The sequence below is a fragment of the Phytophthora cinnamomi genome, assembly GCF_018691715.1.
Source record: "Phytophthora cinnamomi strain GKB4 chromosome Unknown Contig77, whole genome shotgun sequence".
NCBI classification, from domain to species: Eukaryota; Oomycota; class Peronosporomycetes; order Peronosporales; family Peronosporaceae; genus Phytophthora; species Phytophthora cinnamomi.
In genome coordinates this window covers 1-19,332 of record NW_027151010.1, presented here as the reverse complement: position 1 = coordinate 19,332, position 19,332 = coordinate 1, and the positions used below count along the sequence as shown (strand labels likewise).

Here is a 19,332-nt window from a genome sequence, read left to right as displayed (position 1 = left end):
CGCCAGCCGCTCCCGCGAGGGCATGAAAGCTATGAAAGCCGATAAGAAATCACCTTTTGCTCTTCTTCTACTCGTTGCTCCACGTGCCGCGCAACGACGCCAGAATCCGCTACAACGTGCAGATAAGCCCTGCCCTTTGAAGTGCATACTGGCGCAGTGACGGCACCACAGCAATGCATGTAACAGCGTTAGCATCGCACCCGAAGACTTTTCTGAACTTGACGGAATCCACGCGTCTGATTGGCGCTGCATACTCGAGCCCAGTGTGGATGGGTCGACTGCGGTCGCCAGTTCCCGAGCCCAGTCACTTGTCGACTGGGCGCGGAGGGCGAAGAAGCGCACGGAGATTTATTCGCTCTCCTTCTTCTTCTCCTGCGTCTGCTTCTTGCTTGCCGGCGGAGGAAGCCCCTTCAGGCCCGCCTCTTTTCTGCGTGTTACTACCGGCTGGTTTGCAGGCTGCCGCCGAGTCGCGTGGACGGAAGCCGCAGCAACAGCAGACCGCCCGCCGCCCCAATACGCTCCTCGTATAGTGCGCGTGGATCCTCCTGTCTGGCCATGGAGGAGCAGGACGCGCGCGAGCCGCTGGAGGCGCTGCAACTGCAGCTGCAGCCGCCGCTCGACGTCTCGGCGCTGGATACCGAGCAGCTCGGCCACGACGAGACAAGCATGGGAGACGAGGAGCTGACGGACGACAACGAGTCCATCGATGGGACGCAGTCCGTCACGTCGCGCCTCGTCATCTCCACGTCGGGCCGCATCCCAGGCTCCAAGTTGCGCACGCCCAGCAAGATCTCGCGCATCCCGACGCCCGGGAGAAGGCCCGCGACGTCCGCGGCGTCCCCACCGCCAAGCACCTCGCCTCGACCGGCGGCCGCCTCGGGATGGCCGCCAGGACCACGCCGCGCGCCCTGGAGAAGAAGGTGCAGCGCGTGGGCATGAGCAGCGACTTCGGCCCGCGAGCCGCCGAGGACTCGGCGCCCAAGCGCCCGTCGGCGCTCGAGGCGCGCCGCGCGTACTCGGCGTCCATGAAGGCGCGCATGCAGGGCTCTCTACTGCCGACGCGAGCAGCGGCGGCGGACTAAAGAGGACCAACAGCAACAGCAGCATGAGCAGCATCGCCAGCAGTGTCAACAGCGTGTCGTCGCTGTCCGCCGAGGACCAAGACGTCGTTGAGCGCGGCGGCCGAGAGGAGGAAGACGCTGCACGACCTGGTGGAGAGCAACAAGGAGAACCGGCGCAGCAGTCTGGGCTCGCAGTCCTCGTGCTCGTCGATGTCGTCGTCCGCGACCTCCGCGTCCTTTGTGTCGGCGGCGTCGTCCAGGATGGGGTCGGGTCGGTTGGGAGCGACACCCACACGCAAGAGCACGCGTGCGGCTAGCTCTGCTACGTCGTCATCAGCGCGTCACAAGTCGGCGTCTACTGCACCCAAGGTGTGGCCGGCGTCTGCTCCGTCCATGTCAATGCTTCCGGAGGACTTCACGTTGAACGAGGAGTCCGTGATGGCTCTGAAGGAGGACCATGACATGGCGGAGAGAGGGTCCAGGAGCTACTGGAGTATGTGTCGGCGAATTCTACGAGCTCGGTGGCGACTGCCGCCAATATGAAGGCTCGCCTTGAAGAGGTGAAGCTGCTGAAGGCTGGGCTGCGTAGGCTGAGTTCCCACAGTGAAGGCTTGATGCGGTGCTGCGAGGCTTTCGAGAGAAGGACGCTGGAGCAGAATGAGTATGTTGACGCATCCGCTGCTGAGATTGAACGACTCACACAATTGCTGAACTCAGAGCCGAGCAGACACACAGACCACTCCAAGGGCTTACTACCAGAGCTCGACTTGGAGGACTTCCATAGTGACGGCCCTTTGTCGAGATCGCCTCATCCGACCTCTGACTCAGAAACTGCGTCTACTACTTCTTCGCAGAACATTTTCCCGAGGATGTCGAGTGAAGAAGCCGACCGCCAGCGTCAGGAAATTCAGCAGGCGATGCAGGAAGATTCGCCGCTGTCGGCATTCGTGCGCAACATCTTGAAGAAAGCAACAGACAAGATCGAGGATAAGTGGAAAACTCGTTTCGCGGAGCAACTGGTGGAACACGAGCAGGCTTTGGCTCAGGAGCGTGAACGCTCTTCGGCATCGGTGCTCTCCAGCTCGCGCCTGGTGACTGAGACTCTGCATGGCAAAGATGACGAGCTGAAGGCCATTCAAGAGTTGAATCTTAACTTGAACATGCAAAAGCGTCAACTGGAATGTGACCTGGATGCGGCTCGCTCCGAGCTGGAGTTCTTGAAGCAGCAGTTGGATGATGACGACGACGAGCGGTCGGCCAACGCACACAGTTTCTGGGAGAAGACTACTGACTTAGCCAAGCAGAACCGGAATCTGACGGAAGAGTTAACGCACGCAAACAAAACGTCACTCATCTCAACGAGACAATCAAGATGATGAAGGCGAAGGCGTCTAGTCTGAAAACAGAAAATGGCGATCGCGTGCGTGAGTCCAAGTCTATGGTGGCGGAGAAGAATTTGCTCCAGGACAAATTGGCCGCTATGGAGGCTAAGTTTGAAGACGAAAAGAACCGCCGCGAGCAGTTCCAAGTTAATGTGGAGCAGTTGACTGTAGAAAACACTGCCCTGTACGCACAAATGGTCGCACTGCAGACAACTCATGAAGCGAAGATGGAAGAGATGCAGGCGCGTTACGAGAAGCGGAATATCTCGCTAGCGGGTGAGATGAAGCTACTGCAGGATCAAAACCGGCTGATGCGCAAAACTGAGCCAAGTAATCAACGTGAGGCGTATGGCAGCAGTGGTGCTATTGGCGGATCAGGATATGGTAGCAATGACAGTATGGGTTCTTCGACGCGGGCGGATGATAAAGAAACGACCCAGCGTATCCAGGAGTTGACAGACGATTTGCTCACGGCGCGACAGGAAATTACAGAGCAGGCAGATATCATTGCTGAACTCGAGATGAAGATCGCCGAAGGTGAAGCAATGCGCCGCAAACTGCACAATACCATCCAAGAGCTGCGTGGTAACATTCGCGTGCACGTTAGACTGCGTCCGTTCCTGCGTTCTGATGGCGGGGAGGCAGTGGCTGAGAACCCTCAGTCCGCCATTATGTGCGACACGTTTGCCTCCACAATCACGACCAACGTGGACAACCCGCACACGTTCGCGTTCGACAAGATATATGGTCAGTCGGACTCGCAGGAGTTCGTGTTCAAGGATGTGTCAGACTTCATCCAGTCGGCTATGGATGGCTATAATGTTTGCATTTTTGCGTACGGTCAAACGGGGTCTGGCAAGACGCACACCATGCAAGGAAGCGGCAAGGCACAAATGCGCGGCATCATCCCGCGATCTATTGACCTCATTATCAATTGTTGCCAAGAGCTGACTACGATGGGGTGGAATTTCTCGCTGATGGTGACGTTCTACGAGATCTACAATGAGACCATCCGCGACTTGCTAACCATGGATAGTAGCAAGGATATTAAGCACAACATCCGCACGGACAGCCGTGGCCGGAACTACGTTGAAGGACTGACCGAGGTCTACATCGATTTCGAGCAAGCAGCTGAGCAGGTGGACGAGATTGTGAACCTAGCAGCGTGCAACCGCTCTGTTGACCGCACGGACATGAACGCACACTCGTCTCGTAGCCACAGCATCTTCGCGCTGAAGATTCAGGGATTCAATGAGGCACAAAACACAGAGGTCGAAGGAAGCCTAAGCCTTGTGGATCTTGCAGGCAGTGAGCGTCTGAGCCGATCGAACGCGACCGGAGACCGTCTGAAGGAGGCCCAGGCTATTAACAAGAGCCTGAGCGCTTTGGCGGACGTCTTCCAGGCCCTGGCAAAGAAGTCGCCTCACGTTCCGTACCGCAACAGTAAGCTCACGTACGCGTTGCAGCCCGCGCTGTCTGGTGACGGCAAGACGCTCATGATGGCCAACCTATCTCCCACCTATATGTCTCTGGACGAGTCGCTGTGCAGCATGCGCTTCGCGCAGAAGGTGAGCCAGTGTGAGCTTGGTGCTCCCGTCCGCCAGATCAAATCGACGAGGCGCCAGTCGCTTGGCCCTGGCGACCTCTCGCAACAGCATTAGGAGCTCGCCTCCTCGTGAATCTCGACGAAGCACGTTCACGCCTGGCCAGCTGAGAAAGCTGCTATGATGAGTGCAGAGGTGCATGAACCAGCTTTCTGCGTGCCAATTCATCTGGAATAAGCAATCCGACGCAGCGGCACACGACACCAATGAAGTGCCGGAGTGAGCTGCAATCAGAAACAATATGCACATGTACAAGTATCCATCTGCCAAGTCGCAGTCAGCAACGCGCGAAAGCTGTACTATCGCCGCACGAGCTGTGCCTAACTGGGTCGTGGAGCCTTTGATTTTGTGAATACTAAAGTGCGAGAAAAGGAGGAAACACTAGCCGAGGTGAGATGAATGAGCTGCCTAACAACGTTAAAATAAAAGCAGGTTTTCGGCATTCATGTGTTCGTTACTGGTTGGTGATCCTGTCCAGGCTGGAAGGCGTTTTCATCGATCACCAGTGTGCTCCTTGGGGCAGGCGGGTTCAACCATCCGAAGTAGGAGATTAAGCGAGTCAGGTACACAGCAGTGCAGAGTGTGCAGATGAACAGCGAGACGACGTAGACGCCTGAACCTTCAGGGCCCGATGGAAGCGCCCCTTGCCGTCATACGCATGGCTTGAGTAGCCGTAGTCCAGCGCGATCGGGAAGCCCACGATCCACCACAGCAGGTGCGTTGTGACCAAGTTGAACGTCCAGCCGGAGTTGTCCGAAACGAAGTGGGCGATCGACTTGGGCGGCGGTGCGGGCATACCGGTTGCAGGCTCCATGGTGCTTGGCTAGGAAGAGGTGGCTTGGTTGGGAAGAGGTAGCTTGGCTTTGCGGCGAGTCTTGGTGTGCGGTGGAGCGAATGGATATCCGAGCGAGGCGTCGCTTCGTCAAGCGACGTCCGTTACTGGTTTCTGCGAAACGATGCCAAAGGACAAACGTGGAGATGCAAATGCTCCCCTCATTTCAGGCTTACCTGTTTTTCATGTTTTCAAGCTGCTGTTCCCCGGCACAGGTGTAACTTGATGCGATTGCAGGCTCAACTGGAACCTGCGAAAGGTGGAACTCCATCAACTCAACAGGACCGAGGCAACACGCTACCGTTCATCTGCATCGCACTTATTCCTCGTGTTTACTTTTTCTCTGGGCCTGGCGGAACATCCCACGCAGTAAGGCAAACGGCTCGGGTTTAGTCGCGCTCGCTGATGGCAGTCAAGTGCGCCTCGATCTCGTCCTCGGGCAGTTTGCGGAACCGCTGGCCCTGCACCACGACGCCCACCTCGATCTCGTTGGGGCGGAAGTCCGCCGACAGCACCGACTGCAGACACGTGATGGCCGTGTGCAGCGTCGTTTCGTAGTCCATGGCCGGGTTGGCCTTGATCTTCTTCTCGAGGTAGTTCTGTGCCTCCTGCTCCTTGACGCCCGCCGACGTGGCCTTGTAGCCCCAGAAGTGGCCAGCCGGGTCGATCTTGAACAGCTGAGGGCCCTTCTCGTCGTCCACGCTGATGAGCATCGTGATGACGCCGAACGCGCGCATGGACGCGTGCTGCGTGTACACCTGCGCCACGTCGGCGATGCGCTTGGCCAGCACGTGGCACGGGATCTTGTAGCCGAACTTGTTCTCGAACTCGTGCGCCTCGTAGCGGAGACGCTGCACCTGCGCCTTCGAGTCGGCTGTCCCCACAGACAAACAAACAAACAAATAGTCAGCAATTCTTGTTAAATTTCCAGCAATTTCTGCAGCATTTCGCCAGCAACGCACCGTAGAGTCCCGTCATGAGGCAGCCGATCTCGGGCGTGATCTGAACACGTTCGTGACCGAGTCGGGCTCGATCAGCTTGTCCTATTAGCAGCAGAAGAAGAAACACCAGACAGCGTCAGAACTTGGCTCGATCGCTTTCCTCTCGGCGGGTCGAAGGCCGATTCTGCACCTGCACTTTCTTCTGGGTCACGAACACGGCGCTGTCCTTGCCGCGCACGGCCACGGACGTGAGCGTGGACTCCTTTGGCGGCGCGGAAGGCATACTCTGTTGGAAAAATATTTTTTTTCGTTGTTGAATAGGGAGGTCAAATCACCGGTAGAATGACGTCGTAGAGGGCAAGGTGGGCACGCACCGATCTGGTAGAGCCGGCCCTCCGGCGAGAAGATGGTGATGTGGCGGTCGTATCCGTCTCCAGGCATGGCTCTAGCTGCTGTTCTGCTGCTGCGGCTTCGACTGCTGTCGATATCCTCGTGGGCTTCTCCCCTTTGGCTTTGCGATCCAAAATTCGTTTAATTGCGATATTATTGTTACTTCATTTTTTTACTTACTGTTTACTTTTGATCTTGGTTTTGTCTGAGTAATTGTTACTTCGTGAAGTAGCGCGACGTCACGCACTTCAACGTCGCTCGCATTCACGACCATTTGGCAATTGGAGGCGTGGAGCTCAAGTCCCTTCCTTCCCATGGCGGAGCTGAGCGTGACACGCGACCTGGTGGGCTACGGCGCGTGCGGGCTCGACCCCAAGTGGCCGGGCGGCAAGAAGCTGGCGCTGCAGTTCGTGCTCAACTACGAGGAGGGCGGCGAGAACTGCCTGCTGAACGGGGACGCCGCGTCCGAGCACCTGCTGTCGGACATCGTGGGCGCCGCGCCCTACGTGGGCAGCGCCACATGAACATGGAGTCGCTGTACGAGTACGGCAGCCGCGCGGGCTTCTGGCGGCTGCACCGCGCCTTCACGGAGCGCCAGTTGCCGCTCACGGTCTACGCCGTGGGCCTCGCGCTCGAGCAGAACCTGGAGGCAGCGCGCGCCATGAAGGACGCCGGCTGGGAAGTCGCCAGCCACGGCTACCGCTGGATCGACTACCAGAACGTGGACGAGGCCACCGAGCGCGAGCACATCCGCAAGACCGTGGCCATCCACGAGAAGCTGCTGGGCGCGCGGCCCGTCGGTATCTACCAGGGCAAGCCGAACGTCAACACCCGCCGCCTCGTGGTGGAGGAAGGAGGCTTCCTGTACGACGCAGACGCCTACAACGACGACCTGCCTTACTGGAACACGCAGTTCGGACGCCCGCACCTCGTGATCCCCTACACGCTCAACAACAACGACATGAAGTTCGTGTCGGCGCAGGGTTTCAATTCCGGAGACCAGTTCTTCACGTACCTGAAGGACGCCTTCGATGTGCTGCTGGCTGAAGGTCGCGCCGGTCAGCCCAAGATGATGTCTGTTGGACTGCACTGCCGTGTTGTGGGACATCCCGGACGGATCGCTGCTCTGCTGCGCTTCCTTGACTACGTGCAGAGCTTCCAAGACGTCTGGATCTGCAAACGCGAGGAAATCGCGCGCCACTGGTACAAGACGCACTACCCGCAGGATGCTGCTGCCTCGAAGCTGTAACAAGTCGATTTTTGTAGCATACCGATATGCTACGAACACTGCAAAATGAAAAGAAAAGCTTCTAACTAGTATTACGCCCACCATACTTCCAGTGGTCAAGTTGCCGATCTGGTCGATCCCTACGGCCTTTGGACATTTGTTTCTGCTCAGCATTCTCCTGTAAATAGCCTATCTGGGCACGATGGCACTCGTCTCGGTGCCGTTGGTGCTGCTGGTGTTGTTGCTCAAGGTGCGGTCATTTGCGAGCCATGCACTCTCAGTATCTGCGAGGGACTTTAGCTGGGCCAGAATGGGTGAATCTTGTGTTGGGTCCAAGCTGCGTGCAAACAGGAGCTGATTCATGCATGCATATCACCACGTCAGTCTTAACCTCACCCACATAAACAGACAATCAATCTCGCCGTACCTGCATCGTTCCTGCGCAGAAAGCGGATTGCTTTCTCGTGGCGTTCCTTCTCGGCGCCCTTCTTGTACAGCGGGTACTCGCCTTGAGGATCGTTGATCTCGTCCTTGAGGAATGACCGCGATGAGTACGGCACCACGCGGTAGCGCAGATTTACCTGGAGATACTTGCTGAGCATGAACACCAGGTGGGCAATGTAGCCCAAAGCGGTGGAAATCATCTCTTCATCGGTCCTGCCACCGCCCGAGAGGTCCGAGTTGGCGATGCGAATGCCGCGGATACTGTACTCTCCGGCACCTACGTATTCGATGGGGTACACAGTGCCGAGCTGTCTCACGAGCATGGCTTGTCGGGATCGGATTTTGTGTGCAGCACGCAGTACCTCGCACCGACGGTCAAGGATATCCTGACGCTCTTCCTTGTAGCGTATACTCATCTGCATGGTGTTCACCAATGCCTTTGGAATGTGTATGTCGGTCTCGAATGTCCTGCGTTCGTCCTGCATCACATTTCTTAGCCGTTCCAGCGTGTGATGCTTCTCCGCCACTTGCGCTCGCGCGAGGCGAACGCGCTCCTCCAGTGTCGCGCGCTGTTGCTCTTCGAGAGATACGCTGCTGAGAGTGCAGCAACTTGTTGCGAATCCTCCTTCAGCTCGGCGTTCGTTTTCGTCAGCTCCGTGATCTTTTGTCTTGTGGTCAGAATCTTTCCAGCGCATCCACGCCTTCGTGCAAGCTGTAGTCCTTCAGAGGGATGGCCGAGCCTTTCCTCCGCGAGTGTTTCGGTGCGATAACACCCCTGTCAGCCAGAAGCTCGAGCACCGTGCGATGCACGTAGATGTGGCCCGAAAACTCGAACAGACAGGTGTTCAGCGGCAGGTTCGTGAGGTCCGTCAGTGCAACAGGCAGCGGTTCAAGCTCCTTCACCCCGAAGCTGAGGCTCAGGATGTCCTCTTCAAACACGACGCTCCTGTTGGAGCCGCTCGCGTGCGTCGGCGTTTCGGTGTCCGTCATGGCGTCGTTCGCGCCGGAGTCGTCGGCCTCGTCGAAGCTGTTCTTGGCGTCCGCGAAGGACCGCGAGTTGTTGATGGGCGCGTCGTCGCCGAACGACAGGCGGTCGCTCATGGAGCGCGACTTGCGGCGCTCGCGCCTGGCCGTCTTGCTGTCGTGCACGCGCACCACGACGATGTCGAACCTGGTGCCGCCGCTGAGCAGCGCCTCGACGCCCGCGAGGCCGTCGCACTCGTCGTCGTCCCGGACCGGAACGGCACCCACACGGGTTCAGCGTGCTGCGCGCCACCTCGCTCTGTAGACCACGCGGCCGTCCACCACTGCGCCAGCCAGTCACGTCGTGAGCACAAGAGCGCAAGAGCACAGCGTAGCTTCGCACAGAGCAGAGCAGAGGCCTAGCCTACCTAGCTTGAAGTAGACGCTGAGCAGCGAGTCGCCGTCCGTGCCGTGCACGCTGAGGTTGCGCATGCTGAAGCCGCTGAGCTGCTGCAGCGTGACGGTGGCCGAGTTAGCCCGCGGGCGGCTGCGTGTTCCAGGCGGGCGGGACGCTGCTGGCGGTCATGTTGATGGCCCCGCCGAAGTTGCCGGCGATGCTGGACGGCGTCATCATGGCGCCTGCGTCCTCTACGACTTGTGAGAGCGGCGGCGGTGACGTGGGAGCGCCGCGCCTCGGTGCCAGTCGGTCGCTCTACGTCGAGCGGCGATGGCGATGGAACGAAAGGGAGAGTCGGCGCCAGGCTCAGTTGCAGCCACCGACTGCACGCCCCCGGCACAGTCGGCTTCCGAGGATGGACTGTCTCGCGCCACCGGACGCGTTCGAAATAGAGCAGCCGCGCGATTGGACGAAATGGGTCCACGACTTTCGGCCAGTGGCGAGCGAGGCAACTTCAACTTGTTCTGGCCCGGCCTGCAACTGAGTACAAGGTTAAATACACCTGCGATGCCAGTGTCAAGCCGTTGCCGTTGGCGAGATTGGCTCGGCAGGATACCAGTGAATGGTGGTAGGTGAGCCCCGGTCTTGCCGCCATCCGGCCGCTGGCAGGTAAAGTGCCGCTGCTGGCGTGCGGAGTCCAGCCGTCACGTGGCGACCGTGGGTGTGCAGCCACCGCGCCACCATCTCGCGTGCTGCGCCGCTACAGAATCAGCGGTGGGCAGTGCGCTGCGTCCAGCTTTACGAGCTGCATACGAGGGTCCCCGTTCGTCACGGAGGTCATCAAGCGCACGAGACGATGGGCGGTGATTGCTGGACACAGCGTCATCAGTTTACTGCTCTGAGCGCAACGCCCAGCACACTCCAGGTGCAGGCTAAATTGAGGCGGAGGCCAGAGTCCGAGTGGGTCCTGTGCGCGGTGCAGCTACTGGCGATTGGCCGGGTGGTTTCGCCCAGTTAGAGCCGACTGGTCCAACGTAACGTGCAACTTCAACGTGCTTGCTCAAACCCTCCGATATATTTAGCGGCGTGTTGCAAGAAACTGCAGCATGCAAGCGAGGGACTGCGCGTTCGAGACACTTCCGAACTAGAAGCGAGGCGCGCAGACCCGTCGCCTAAGCGAGCGAGCGATCGTGGGCTGCCAGCATAGCAGGAAGCCTACGTCTCCTGCGGGTTTTGCGTCGTTATCGGCCGTTTCGGGGTCACTCGCTCCCAGCGTGTTGAAGGCTCTGGCTGAAGGGCGAGCAGGCGCCTAGCTAGGCCTACTGGGGGACAGGGCCAGCCATGGTGGGGATCTCAGCGCGCCGCAGCGAAGACTCGAGCCCGGCGACCAAGAAGCTGTCGCGGCACCTGCTGCACCTCGTCAGCCGCGCACAAATGAGTCCGAGGGTCGGCACGCGAGCCTCGCGCTCGCTGTGGCGCCAGGCGCTGCTCTGGCCCTCCAGCCCCGCGATGCTCAAGAAGAACGCTCGCGTGGCCGCTCTAGAGAAGTCGCAGGGCCAGCAGAGCAAGTAGCAACCAGACCGAGACGCAGGCGTGTACTAGTAGTGCCAGCTGCAGTGAGATCCCAGTCGCCGACAACGTCACGACTGTAGTTTGTGAATATCAACAGCAGCAAAACGACCAGCCGCAAGGTGATACGCTGTCAACGGAAGTCAGTCCACGCAAAGCAGCCACGGACGAGGACAACAACCTCCATGATCTTAGCAGCTCGGTCAAGAAGCTCGCACCTACTGGTCTCCGACCAACTGTAAAACCAGTGTCATCCACCCGACAGTAGCGGCGTCGCCGTCAAAGTACTGCAGACAGTGCCTGAACCATCCCTGACCATCGTCAAACGCGCTTCGCTCTACCAAGAACTTCGCGAGTTTTGTGTCAATGCAGATGCCCACATCACCCTGTTTCCTGACTATTTCAGCGATGATGAGAAGCTCATGGTGCAGACAGTGGCCCAGGAACTGCAGCTGGGCTGCCAATTTGGTGAAAAGAACATTGCTGTGTACAAGTTGCTCGGCCACCCACCGCAAAGCCGAGCGCAGCGTTCGAGTCCGCCTCCTAGCGGCGGGCCAAACAACAATGCGGCTGAAGATGTGTATGTTGACGTTCATGAACTAGCTCAGCACGGCAAGGACGGCTTCATTGCGAAGCTGAGACTTCGACGTCTAAGTTCAGGCAGTGGCATTCGACGTAACATGCTCTGGGACGTGGCTGAGCTGAGCTCTACAGCCGATGGTGTCGCCGATCCCGTGAGTGAAGGAGAAGGCGGAGTGTATGCAGTGCAATCTCGCTCTAGCGGTCAGAAGCTCGCACTTTCAAGCCCGCAGAAGAAGAGAAGTTTGTGCGCGAAGGACTTTTGCTGGAGAAGGAGCTATTCGGGAAGAGGTAGCGTACGTGTTGGATTCGCGCAGCAATGGATTCAGTGGAGTGCCGCCGACAGCGGTGGCTAGGTTGAAATTGACGAACGTTGGTCGAGCCAAGCAGGTGCTGTGCAACGCTTCATGGCTAGCAGCATTGGCAGTATGGAGAGTTTTGGCATGCCGTTCGACCTTGAGAAAGCGCGCGAGTTCGTTCCGGTAGAGCAGGTGCACCGTATCGCGTTGCTGGACGTGCGTGTATTCAACACGGATCGCCACCCGGGCAACATTCTTCTTATCGGCGACAAGAAGCCGTACACCATGGTTCCCATTGACCACGGCTGCATTCTTCCAAGTTGGTTCCACCTGTCTGAAGCGCGCTTCGACTGGCTAGAGTACCCTCAGAGTCGCGAAGCCTTCTCGTCTGTAGCTTTGCAGTACATCAACGCATTAGATGCTGAACGAGACGCCAAGATTTTGCGCAACCTGGGCATCCGAGAGGAGTGCGTGACTACGCTCAAGATCTGCACACTGTTGCTGAAGCTCGCTGCTGGACAAGGCAAGACGCTGTTCTGGATGGGGAACTTCATGGCGCGAGACGGGTGCTTCCAGCAGCCCTCGCGCTTGAGCTTGCCATCAAGAACGCGTGCGATCGTGCCGGAATTCCGTACGCGTTCAAGCCCAACGAGTTCGACGAGCAGCGTGGCGAGGTCGAACTGTGTGCTTAGCCGCCGCCTCCTAACGAATTTTTTCCTCGCACTCGAGCACTTGCTGCTGGAGGCAATCAACAGCGACGAGTCCTAGGCTTGGCGAGATGTGAGGCAAGCATTATTACCGCTGGTAGTTTCTTCCTAATGCTACATGGCAACAAGTAAGTCAGTAACACTAGTAACCCGTAAATCAACACGTTGATCGAAGCAAAGCAAAAACGTAGCCACTACAAGTGCAACTTGCCTTTTGTCCCGTATTTACCCCAATCCGGACATGGCTACATTTGTGCGCTTGATTGGCTGAAGAGCTCAATTCGACTGTCATGGCGGACGTGTCAAACGCGCGACCGCGCCGCCTCCTCCTCGTCGGACGAGGCCGACTGGCGAGCGTGCGTGGAGTACGAGACGAAACGCGTAGTCGTGGGCGACCTGGAGGTGCAGGTGTTCCAGATGGAGGAGCTGCCGGTGGCCGCGTCGCTCTTCATGCTGGCCGAGATGGACGCCAACGTGACGGAGATCTCAGGCACGCGCCTCTGGACGGGCTCGCACTTCCTCTCACGCGTACGAAGTACTAGTTCTATGTGTTGCAATGAAGCACTGACTTGAAGTGGCTGTGTGGCAGTATCTGTGGCGCCATCCGGAGCTCAGCAGGGCAAGCGCGTGCTGGAGCTTGAGCCGGCACGGGCATCTGCAGCATCGTGGCGTCGAAGCTTGGAGCGGCCAAGTGTCTGGCCACGGACGGAGACGAGGAGGTCGTGGAGTTGCTGGCCAAGAACGTGACGGTGAACGAGGCGGACAACGTGGTGACTGCCCGCTCGCTGTTTTGGGGCGACGAACCGTCCGCACAGACGCTGCTGGAGGAGCTCCGGGCGCGTTGACTGACGTCGATATTGTGCTGGCGGGCGATGTGCTCTAGAGCGAGCTTCTGCCACTGCTTTTGCTACGGTGACCCGAGTGCTGACCGCGTCAAGTGATATCGACAGAGCATTCGTGCTGTGCCACATTCCTCGCGCGGATGTGACGCACGACCTGGTGCAGAAGCAGATTATCGACTCCGGGCTCAAGTTCGAGGAGGTTCAGCTGCCTGTGGAAGACGTGGCGAATGCTGCGGCGGAGCTCGAGGAGTGTCCTGTGGAAGACGTGGAGCGCGCTAAGCTGTACTATATCACCAAGTAATCGCATCAGAGGCGGAGAAGGTAGATTCGAGGGAGAAAAAAAAGCAAGCTAGGCTTGTCAGAATAGCAGAATAGACGTAGGTGTACTATGCGGATCAAAACTGGTCTATTTCATGAGCACTCGACAAGTTTTATCGTTGACTGCTCAATCCTCGTCACTGTCTTCGTCGCTGGAGTCCGAATCCAGTAAGCTGAATGCGTTTACAGGCGCTGACTTGTCGTTAGCAGGCTGTGCCGCGGAGGAATTATCCTCATCCTCTTTACCAGAGCTCTCTTCTTCGTCATTGTCAGCGTCAGCATCACTCTCTTCGTGCACTAGTCTTAGACGCTTCCTCCTGCTTGCAGTACTGGCAATACTGGCCGGTGTGATATCCTTGCCTGTGTAGTCCGGTGGAAGGAAGAAGAGGGGCAAAATGCCATCAACCGTATCACGAACCAGCTCCGATCCAGCTCGCTGGTGATCCGGTCTACCGCGACGGTCCGTGCGGTAGCCTCGCTTCTCCGCGTACGCTTCACACAATGTCCATGGTGTCCACTCCTGCAGATAGAGAACGAATGAAGTCATTAGCAAATGTGGCAGCAATCTCTGCGATGACAACTGACGTACCAGTTCCTCCTCTAAGCCGTCAAAGAGCTGTGTGCGGGGCTTCAGGTCCAAAATGCGTTCCAGCACAACGTGTTCTGCCAGAAAACGCACTGCCGAATACGGTTCACGAATCTAACAACGAAAAAGCCAAAGAGGTTAGTAGTGAAAAAAAGGCAAGAACAAGGAGAGTTGGCAATTCATACCTGAGAGTATGGGTACAGCCCGCTGAGCTCCTGAAGATACTTCGGTACACCGGCAAACGGGAACACGAGACCGGGGCAATCACAAATACAGATCTCAGGGGCGATCATGATCGACTGGAGACGCTTCGTGTGTCCTGAGTGTGCGATACACTCACGATCTTCTTGCCCGCCAGTGCATTCAGCACACTCGACTTACCCACGTTGGGATGTCCAATGAGACCGATCGTAACCTTCGGAGTGTTGGCCTGTCCAATGGCAGCGGCACTGCCAGCCACCGCAGGGTCCGTGGACATCGCAGCCAACGCCGACTGCAGCCGCACCTGGAAGTGGCCTTAAGTTCAGCGTGCTCCTCACGTTCGCACCGGGAACACAACAAGTAGCCCCGAGCAACAGCGTCTGCTTCGTCCTTGACATTTGCATCGGAGGCACTTGGTCGTCCACCAATCGCACACGACATGCAAGCAACGACGGCATCATCACAACCGCAGTGCTGGCATTCATACACGACAGGAGCACCGTCTTCGCCCACGCCATTCCGGCCTCCACGGCTCTTCTGTTTGCGCCTGCTACGACGTTTACCTCCTGTCTTTTCTTCTCTTGCACCGCGTCAAACTGCACCTGCAAGCTCTCTTGCTCGGTCATGCTTGCATTCAACTCCTCGGCAAGCTGTTGAGCCTCCACTGCGTCGATACCGCAAGCGACAAGGATGTCTACAGCGCCCTTGATTGCAGATGCATCGCCAACTTCGAGCTCTTGCTGTGAATGACAAACAATCAAATCACATGAGTTTCTTAGAGTACGACATCACTTCTAATAGCTTCTTAGAAGGGCCATTTACCTGAGCACTCTCGACGAGTACTGACATCGTTATCGCCGTGAACAGCATTCGAGCGGGATGAGAAGCAGACCTGCTGCGCAAGGGGAACCGCGTAGCCAAGTAGCGTTTCCAGAGCTGTACCACAGAAGTTGGAATCAAGTCAACCTTGTTGAGGACCACAACCATGGGTTTCTTGAGTTCCTTCGTGACGAGATCATACACCGACGCCGGGATGTGCAGCAGCGGGTTGCGCACATCAGCCACGACCACAACGTGCGTGGCACGCTCCGTGACTCGCCACAGCTCACGCCACACTTCCAGATTGTGCTCAAAGTGGTTCAAGTGTTCATTGTCGTACTTGTCGTGGATCTTGGTAAGCCATTGGTCGAACATCAGACTCTCGTTGGTGTCCACTGCCAAACACATGGCATACTCGGTCAGCAAATAACCCATCCAATCCACTCATCGCCACGTACCTTTCTCCTTGACATGCTGTACGTCCACTTCGGCCCAGTAATGGTAATCCGCAGCGGCGGCGTCTCTTGACAGATCCAACGGGCGTTCCATGAGTCTCAACTGGATCTGCTCCTTGGTCTCCTTCACGAAGAAGCTGGAGATTGCCCACCGCGTCCTTGTTCGCCCAACGCCACCGTGATTTCGGGATCAGATCGCCGAATCCGCCAGTTCCCGCGCAAAGTTCTCAACCTCTCCCTCTTGACCTCCATCAACTCTTGCCGCCCGTCGGCGTAGAATTCGTCTGCGCGCTGCGCCAGCGCCGCCTTCGCGTCCGCTGCTTTTGCCGCTTTCGCCGCCGCCGTTTCACCGAAACCTGCGCGCTTTTGAAGTCCAGCGCGGCGCGCTGCGCGCGCTCGCCCGCCTGCATCCACGAGCCGTATTCATAAATGACGAAATTCCAATGGCACAATCGAGGGTAATCATTCAAACGCAGGACATTACCGTTTGATAACGCGCAAAAACATGAACCGCAGCCTGAACTATACGTCGCTTCGAAGAACTGCAAAGAGGCGCTTGCAGCTCCAGCATCCTCCACGCTCCAAAGGAGGATGACGAGATGCAGCTGCGCTTCACGACATCAGGCGTGCAGGCGATGTGATGGCGCCGTCAACGCGTCCTCGCCGAACAACCGGCGACTCACCCCGCCACCTGCACCGACGCAAACCGCGAGCGCAAGGACGTTCCGACGCCCACAACGAAGAACTACATCGCGCGCGCTCGAGTTCTCGCCGGACTCGACCACGGCGGCGCTCAGAGTGACAACATCGCTTCGTCTCGATCGACCCCGAGTTTGGCGACAAGAAGAGCATCTGCAACAAGTTCGCGCAGCCCAGCTCCGTGACGACACTCACGTGGCCGAGCACCCACCCGAACGAGATCGTCTTCGGCCTGGCAGACGGCAAGGTGAAGGTCGGGCAATTACGCAGTAACAAGCCGGCCACGCTCTATGCATCCGGGTCGTATGTCCTGGTGTGCAGTAACCCGAGGGTACTGCCATTCTGTCGGCGCATTACGACGGGGCCATTTATCGCTTCATTTTCGACGATGTGACTGGGGGGCCGACGCACGCGAAGCTTGTGGTGCACTCTTGCGTTCCCTACGCGCTTTCGTGGGGAGAAAGTATCGTAGCTGCGGGCAACGATCGCCGAGTGTCCTTCTACGACAAGGATGGCGGTCAGCTTCGCACGTTCGACTACTCGGCAGATGAGAAGTGGTGAGTTCACATGCAGTGTGTTCAATCCGACAGGTGAGTCTGTGGTCGGGCAACTTTGACTCCTTCTACACGTTCAACTACCAGCACAAAACCGAATCCTGGAACTGTGGGATCAAAGAGCATTCCCAACTCTATTCGGTCACGGCACTCGCATGGAAGCATGATGGCAGTCGCTTAGCCGTTGGCTCTGTGTGTGGCGCGTTGGATCTGTATGATGCTTGTGTGCGTCGCTATCGTTACAAAGGCAAGTTTGAGTTCACGTACGTATCGCTAAGCCGATCGTTAAACGACTCGCCACGGGCGGGTTGTGGTGCGATCCGCATTCGGGTGTGAGATAATCAAGCTGAACGTGTTCCAAGATCGATTCCTGGTGGGCAATACGACCAACACGCTCCTTGTTGGCGATCTTGATTCTTCACGCATTAGCGAGGTGCAATGGCAGTCAACAGGAGCCGAAAATACATGCTAGACAACGAGTGTCTGCATCGTCGTGTACCAGGCGGGTGAACTGTCCCTCATCGAATACGGGCAAAACGAACTCTTAGGTTCAGTGAGGACGGAACACTTGAACACGCACTTGCTCAGTGTGAGGATCAACGAGCGGCCTCCACCCCCCATGCCGCAAGATGGAGGCGAACCGATGCCACCCCAGGAGAACAAGAAAATTGCGTATTTGCTGGATCTGCAAACAATCTGCATCACCGACCTTCATGCCGTGCAGCCTCCACGGTCAACCATGACTCCCGTGTAGACTGGCTGGAGCTAAACTCACGCGGAAACTTGCTCCTGTTCCGTGATAAGAGACGCCAGCTCCACCTGTTTGATCTCGATACCCAGAAGCGCAGCACGTTGCTCAACTACTGTAACTACGTGCAGTGGGTGCCTGAATCGGACGTGGTCGTTGCGCAGAATCGTGGTAACCTGTCGGTCTGGTACAATATTCGCTCGCCTGATAAGGCCACCATTTATCAGATCAAGGGTGATGAGAAATTGAGCGCGGCAATGGCCGCACTGAAGTAATCGTGGACGAAGGAATGAACACTGCCTCTTACCAGCTTGACGACGAGTCACTCATTGCGTTTGGTGCTGCTGTGGACGACGGACAGCTCGTCAATGCGATGTCGATCCTGAGCCCCTTGAACTAACTCCTGAGACCGAGGCTATGTGGAGTCAATTGAGTCAGAGGCATTGACACAGAACGACCATCGCATCGCTGAGCGTTGTGCCGCTGCTCTAGGAGACGTTGCGCGCTCGCGTTATCTGCGGAAACTCAACAAGCTCGACTGGCAGGAGAAGGACCGCCTCAATGGGCTTGCTCACTGGAAAGTGCGAGCACGACTTGCTGTGCTCAAGAACGACTACCGCAGTGCGGAGCACTTGCTGCTTGCACAGGGTCAAGTGGACGAGGCCATCGAGATGTATCAGCATTTACACAAGTGGGAAGATGCCATCCGAGTTGCTGAAGCGAAGAACCACGCTGGATGCGAACAGATGAAGAGAAGCTACTACGATTATCTTGTCGAGTCCCGACAGGAGGAGAAGGCTGCAGCAGTTAAGGTCAAGGATGGCGACTACGCTAGTGCAGTGAGTCTGTATCTGAAAGGTGGTCTACCTGCGAAGGCTGCACAGCTGTTGAACCAGCGAAACCTTGGTCGTGATCATAAACAACTTCTGGAAACTGTAGCCGATGCCCTGTACTCGGCAGGCATGTTCGAGAAGGCGGGTGATCAGTTTGAGAAAATGGAGCAAGAGAGTCGAGCACTCGCAGCATTCATCAAAGCTAACGCGTTCCGAAAAGCTGTTGAGTCTCACGAAAGCACTTTCCAGACAAGGTACTGCGTCTCGAGGAAGCTTGGGGTGACTACCTTGTATCTCAAAAGCAAATGGACATGGCTATCAACCACTACATCGAGGGCAACGTGCCTACGAAGGCTGTTGAAGCCGCATTAAATTCACGGCAGTGGCCAAGGCCAGCCAACTTGTGGAGAATTTGGAGGACGACGTCTCCCTTCCATACTATCGGCGACTCCGCACGCCACTACCAGGACGCAGGCAATCTTGAGCAGGCTGAACGCTGCTTTATCACTGACGCTGCTCGTGATGCTGTGGAGATGTACACCCGTGCCAACAAATGGGATGCAGCATACCAAGTTGCACTCAACCACTTGGACAAGTACGAGACGGAAAGACTTTACGTGGAGCAGGCACACCGAATGGAGTGCTGGCAAGCTGAAGGAGGCGAGAAGCTCTTCCTGACTGTGAACGAGCCCGACTTAGCCATCAACATGTACAAGAACCACAAGAACTATGAGCAAATGATTCGCCTTGTAACCAAGTATCGGAAGGATCTACTCAAGGATACTCATCTGTACCTTGCTCAACAGCTTGAGCATGAAGGAAACTACAAGGAAGCTGAGCACCATTTCGCTGAAGCTGGTGAGTGGCAGGCTGCAGTCAAA

General features: G+C 57.2%; 12 protein-coding genes across 12 annotated transcripts; 8 read left to right on the top strand and 4 right to left on the bottom strand.

The window, feature by feature from the left end:
* Positions 1-555: 555 nt before the first annotated feature.
* IUM83_13841 (kinesin-like protein) lies at positions 556-1,082 on the top strand (the record flags this gene model as incomplete). Its single annotated transcript, XM_067938542.1, has 2 exons — positions 556-827; positions 893-1,082. 2 exons carry the CDS (start codon positions 556-558, stop codon positions 1,080-1,082), a joined length of 462 nt encoding a protein of 153 aa, XP_067785708.1.
* An 848-nt stretch (positions 1,083-1,930) lies between these two features.
* On the top strand, positions 1,931-4,104 carry IUM83_13840 (kinesin-like protein; the record flags this gene model as incomplete). The annotated part of the gene is made up of 2 exons (XM_067938541.1): positions 1,931-2,289; positions 2,358-4,104. 2 exons carry the CDS (start codon positions 1,931-1,933, stop codon positions 4,102-4,104), a joined length of 2,106 nt encoding a protein of 701 aa, XP_067785707.1.
* Positions 4,105-5,268: 1,164 nt separating this feature from the next.
* On the bottom strand, positions 5,269-6,261 carry IUM83_13839 (Proteasome subunit alpha type-6; the record flags this gene model as incomplete). Its single annotated transcript, XM_067938540.1, has 4 exons — positions 5,269-5,753; positions 5,842-5,922; positions 6,011-6,106; positions 6,195-6,261. 4 exons carry the CDS (start codon positions 6,259-6,261, stop codon positions 5,269-5,271), a joined length of 729 nt encoding a protein of 242 aa, XP_067785602.1.
* A 263-nt stretch (positions 6,262-6,524) lies between these two features.
* IUM83_13838 (allantoinase PuuE) lies at positions 6,525-6,734 on the top strand (the record flags this gene model as incomplete). The annotated part of the gene is made up of 1 exon (XM_067938539.1): positions 6,525-6,734. One exon carries the CDS (start codon positions 6,525-6,527, stop codon positions 6,732-6,734), a length of 210 nt encoding a protein of 69 aa, XP_067785603.1.
* Positions 6,735-6,781: 47 nt separating this feature from the next.
* Positions 6,782-7,459, top strand: IUM83_13837 (Urate catabolism protein; the record flags this gene model as incomplete). Its single annotated transcript, XM_067938538.1, has 1 exon — positions 6,782-7,459. One exon carries the CDS (start codon positions 6,782-6,784, stop codon positions 7,457-7,459), a length of 678 nt encoding a protein of 225 aa, XP_067785599.1.
* Positions 7,460-7,715: 256 nt separating this feature from the next.
* IUM83_13836 (UV radiation resistance-associated protein) lies at positions 7,716-8,205 on the bottom strand (the record flags this gene model as incomplete). The annotated part of the gene is made up of 2 exons (XM_067938537.1): positions 7,716-7,792; positions 7,947-8,205. The coding sequence occupies 2 exons, from the start codon at positions 8,203-8,205 to the stop codon at positions 7,716-7,718; spliced, it is 336 nt and encodes a 111-aa protein (XP_067785600.1).
* Positions 8,206-8,557: 352 nt separating this feature from the next.
* On the bottom strand, positions 8,558-9,479 carry IUM83_13835 (UV radiation resistance-associated protein; the record flags this gene model as incomplete). Its single annotated transcript, XM_067938536.1, has 4 exons — positions 8,558-9,065; positions 9,159-9,189; positions 9,274-9,352; positions 9,417-9,479. The coding sequence occupies 4 exons, from the start codon at positions 9,477-9,479 to the stop codon at positions 8,558-8,560; spliced, it is 681 nt and encodes a 226-aa protein (XP_067785601.1).
* Positions 9,480-10,583: 1,104 nt separating this feature from the next.
* Positions 10,584-10,814, top strand: IUM83_13834 (phosphatidylinositol 3 and 4-kinase-like protein; the record flags this gene model as incomplete). The annotated part of the gene is made up of 1 exon (XM_067938535.1): positions 10,584-10,814. The coding sequence occupies one exon, from the start codon at positions 10,584-10,586 to the stop codon at positions 10,812-10,814; it is 231 nt and encodes a 76-aa protein (XP_067785549.1).
* A 1,004-nt stretch (positions 10,815-11,818) lies between these two features.
* IUM83_13833 (Sporangia induced phosphatidyl inositol Kinase) lies at positions 11,819-13,539 on the top strand (the record flags this gene model as incomplete). The annotated part of the gene is made up of 4 exons (XM_067938534.1): positions 11,819-12,320; positions 12,782-12,924; positions 13,074-13,201; positions 13,347-13,539. 4 exons carry the CDS (start codon positions 11,819-11,821, stop codon positions 13,537-13,539), a joined length of 966 nt encoding a protein of 321 aa, XP_067785547.1.
* A 144-nt stretch (positions 13,540-13,683) lies between these two features.
* IUM83_13832 (Guanine nucleotide-binding protein) lies at positions 13,684-15,711 on the bottom strand (the record flags this gene model as incomplete). Its single annotated transcript, XM_067938533.1, has 7 exons — positions 13,684-14,076; positions 14,146-14,256; positions 14,328-14,461; positions 14,524-14,647; positions 14,907-15,083; positions 15,166-15,557; positions 15,621-15,711. The coding sequence occupies 7 exons, from the start codon at positions 15,709-15,711 to the stop codon at positions 13,684-13,686; spliced, it is 1,422 nt and encodes a 473-aa protein (XP_067785586.1).
* A 1,778-nt stretch (positions 15,712-17,489) lies between these two features.
* On the top strand, positions 17,490-17,893 carry IUM83_13831 (Intraflagellar transport protein 172; the record flags this gene model as incomplete). Its single annotated transcript, XM_067938532.1, has 2 exons — positions 17,490-17,602; positions 17,677-17,893. The coding sequence occupies 2 exons, from the start codon at positions 17,490-17,492 to the stop codon at positions 17,891-17,893; spliced, it is 330 nt and encodes a 109-aa protein (XP_067785598.1).
* A 240-nt stretch (positions 17,894-18,133) lies between these two features.
* On the top strand, positions 18,134-19,309 carry IUM83_13830 (intraflagellar transport protein 172; the record flags this gene model as incomplete). Its single annotated transcript, XM_067938531.1, has 2 exons — positions 18,134-18,705; positions 18,870-19,309. Coding segments are annotated over 2 exons (1,012 nt in total), but the record flags the coding sequence as incomplete, so codon positions are not given.
* Between the last annotated feature and the right edge of the window lie 23 nt (positions 19,310-19,332).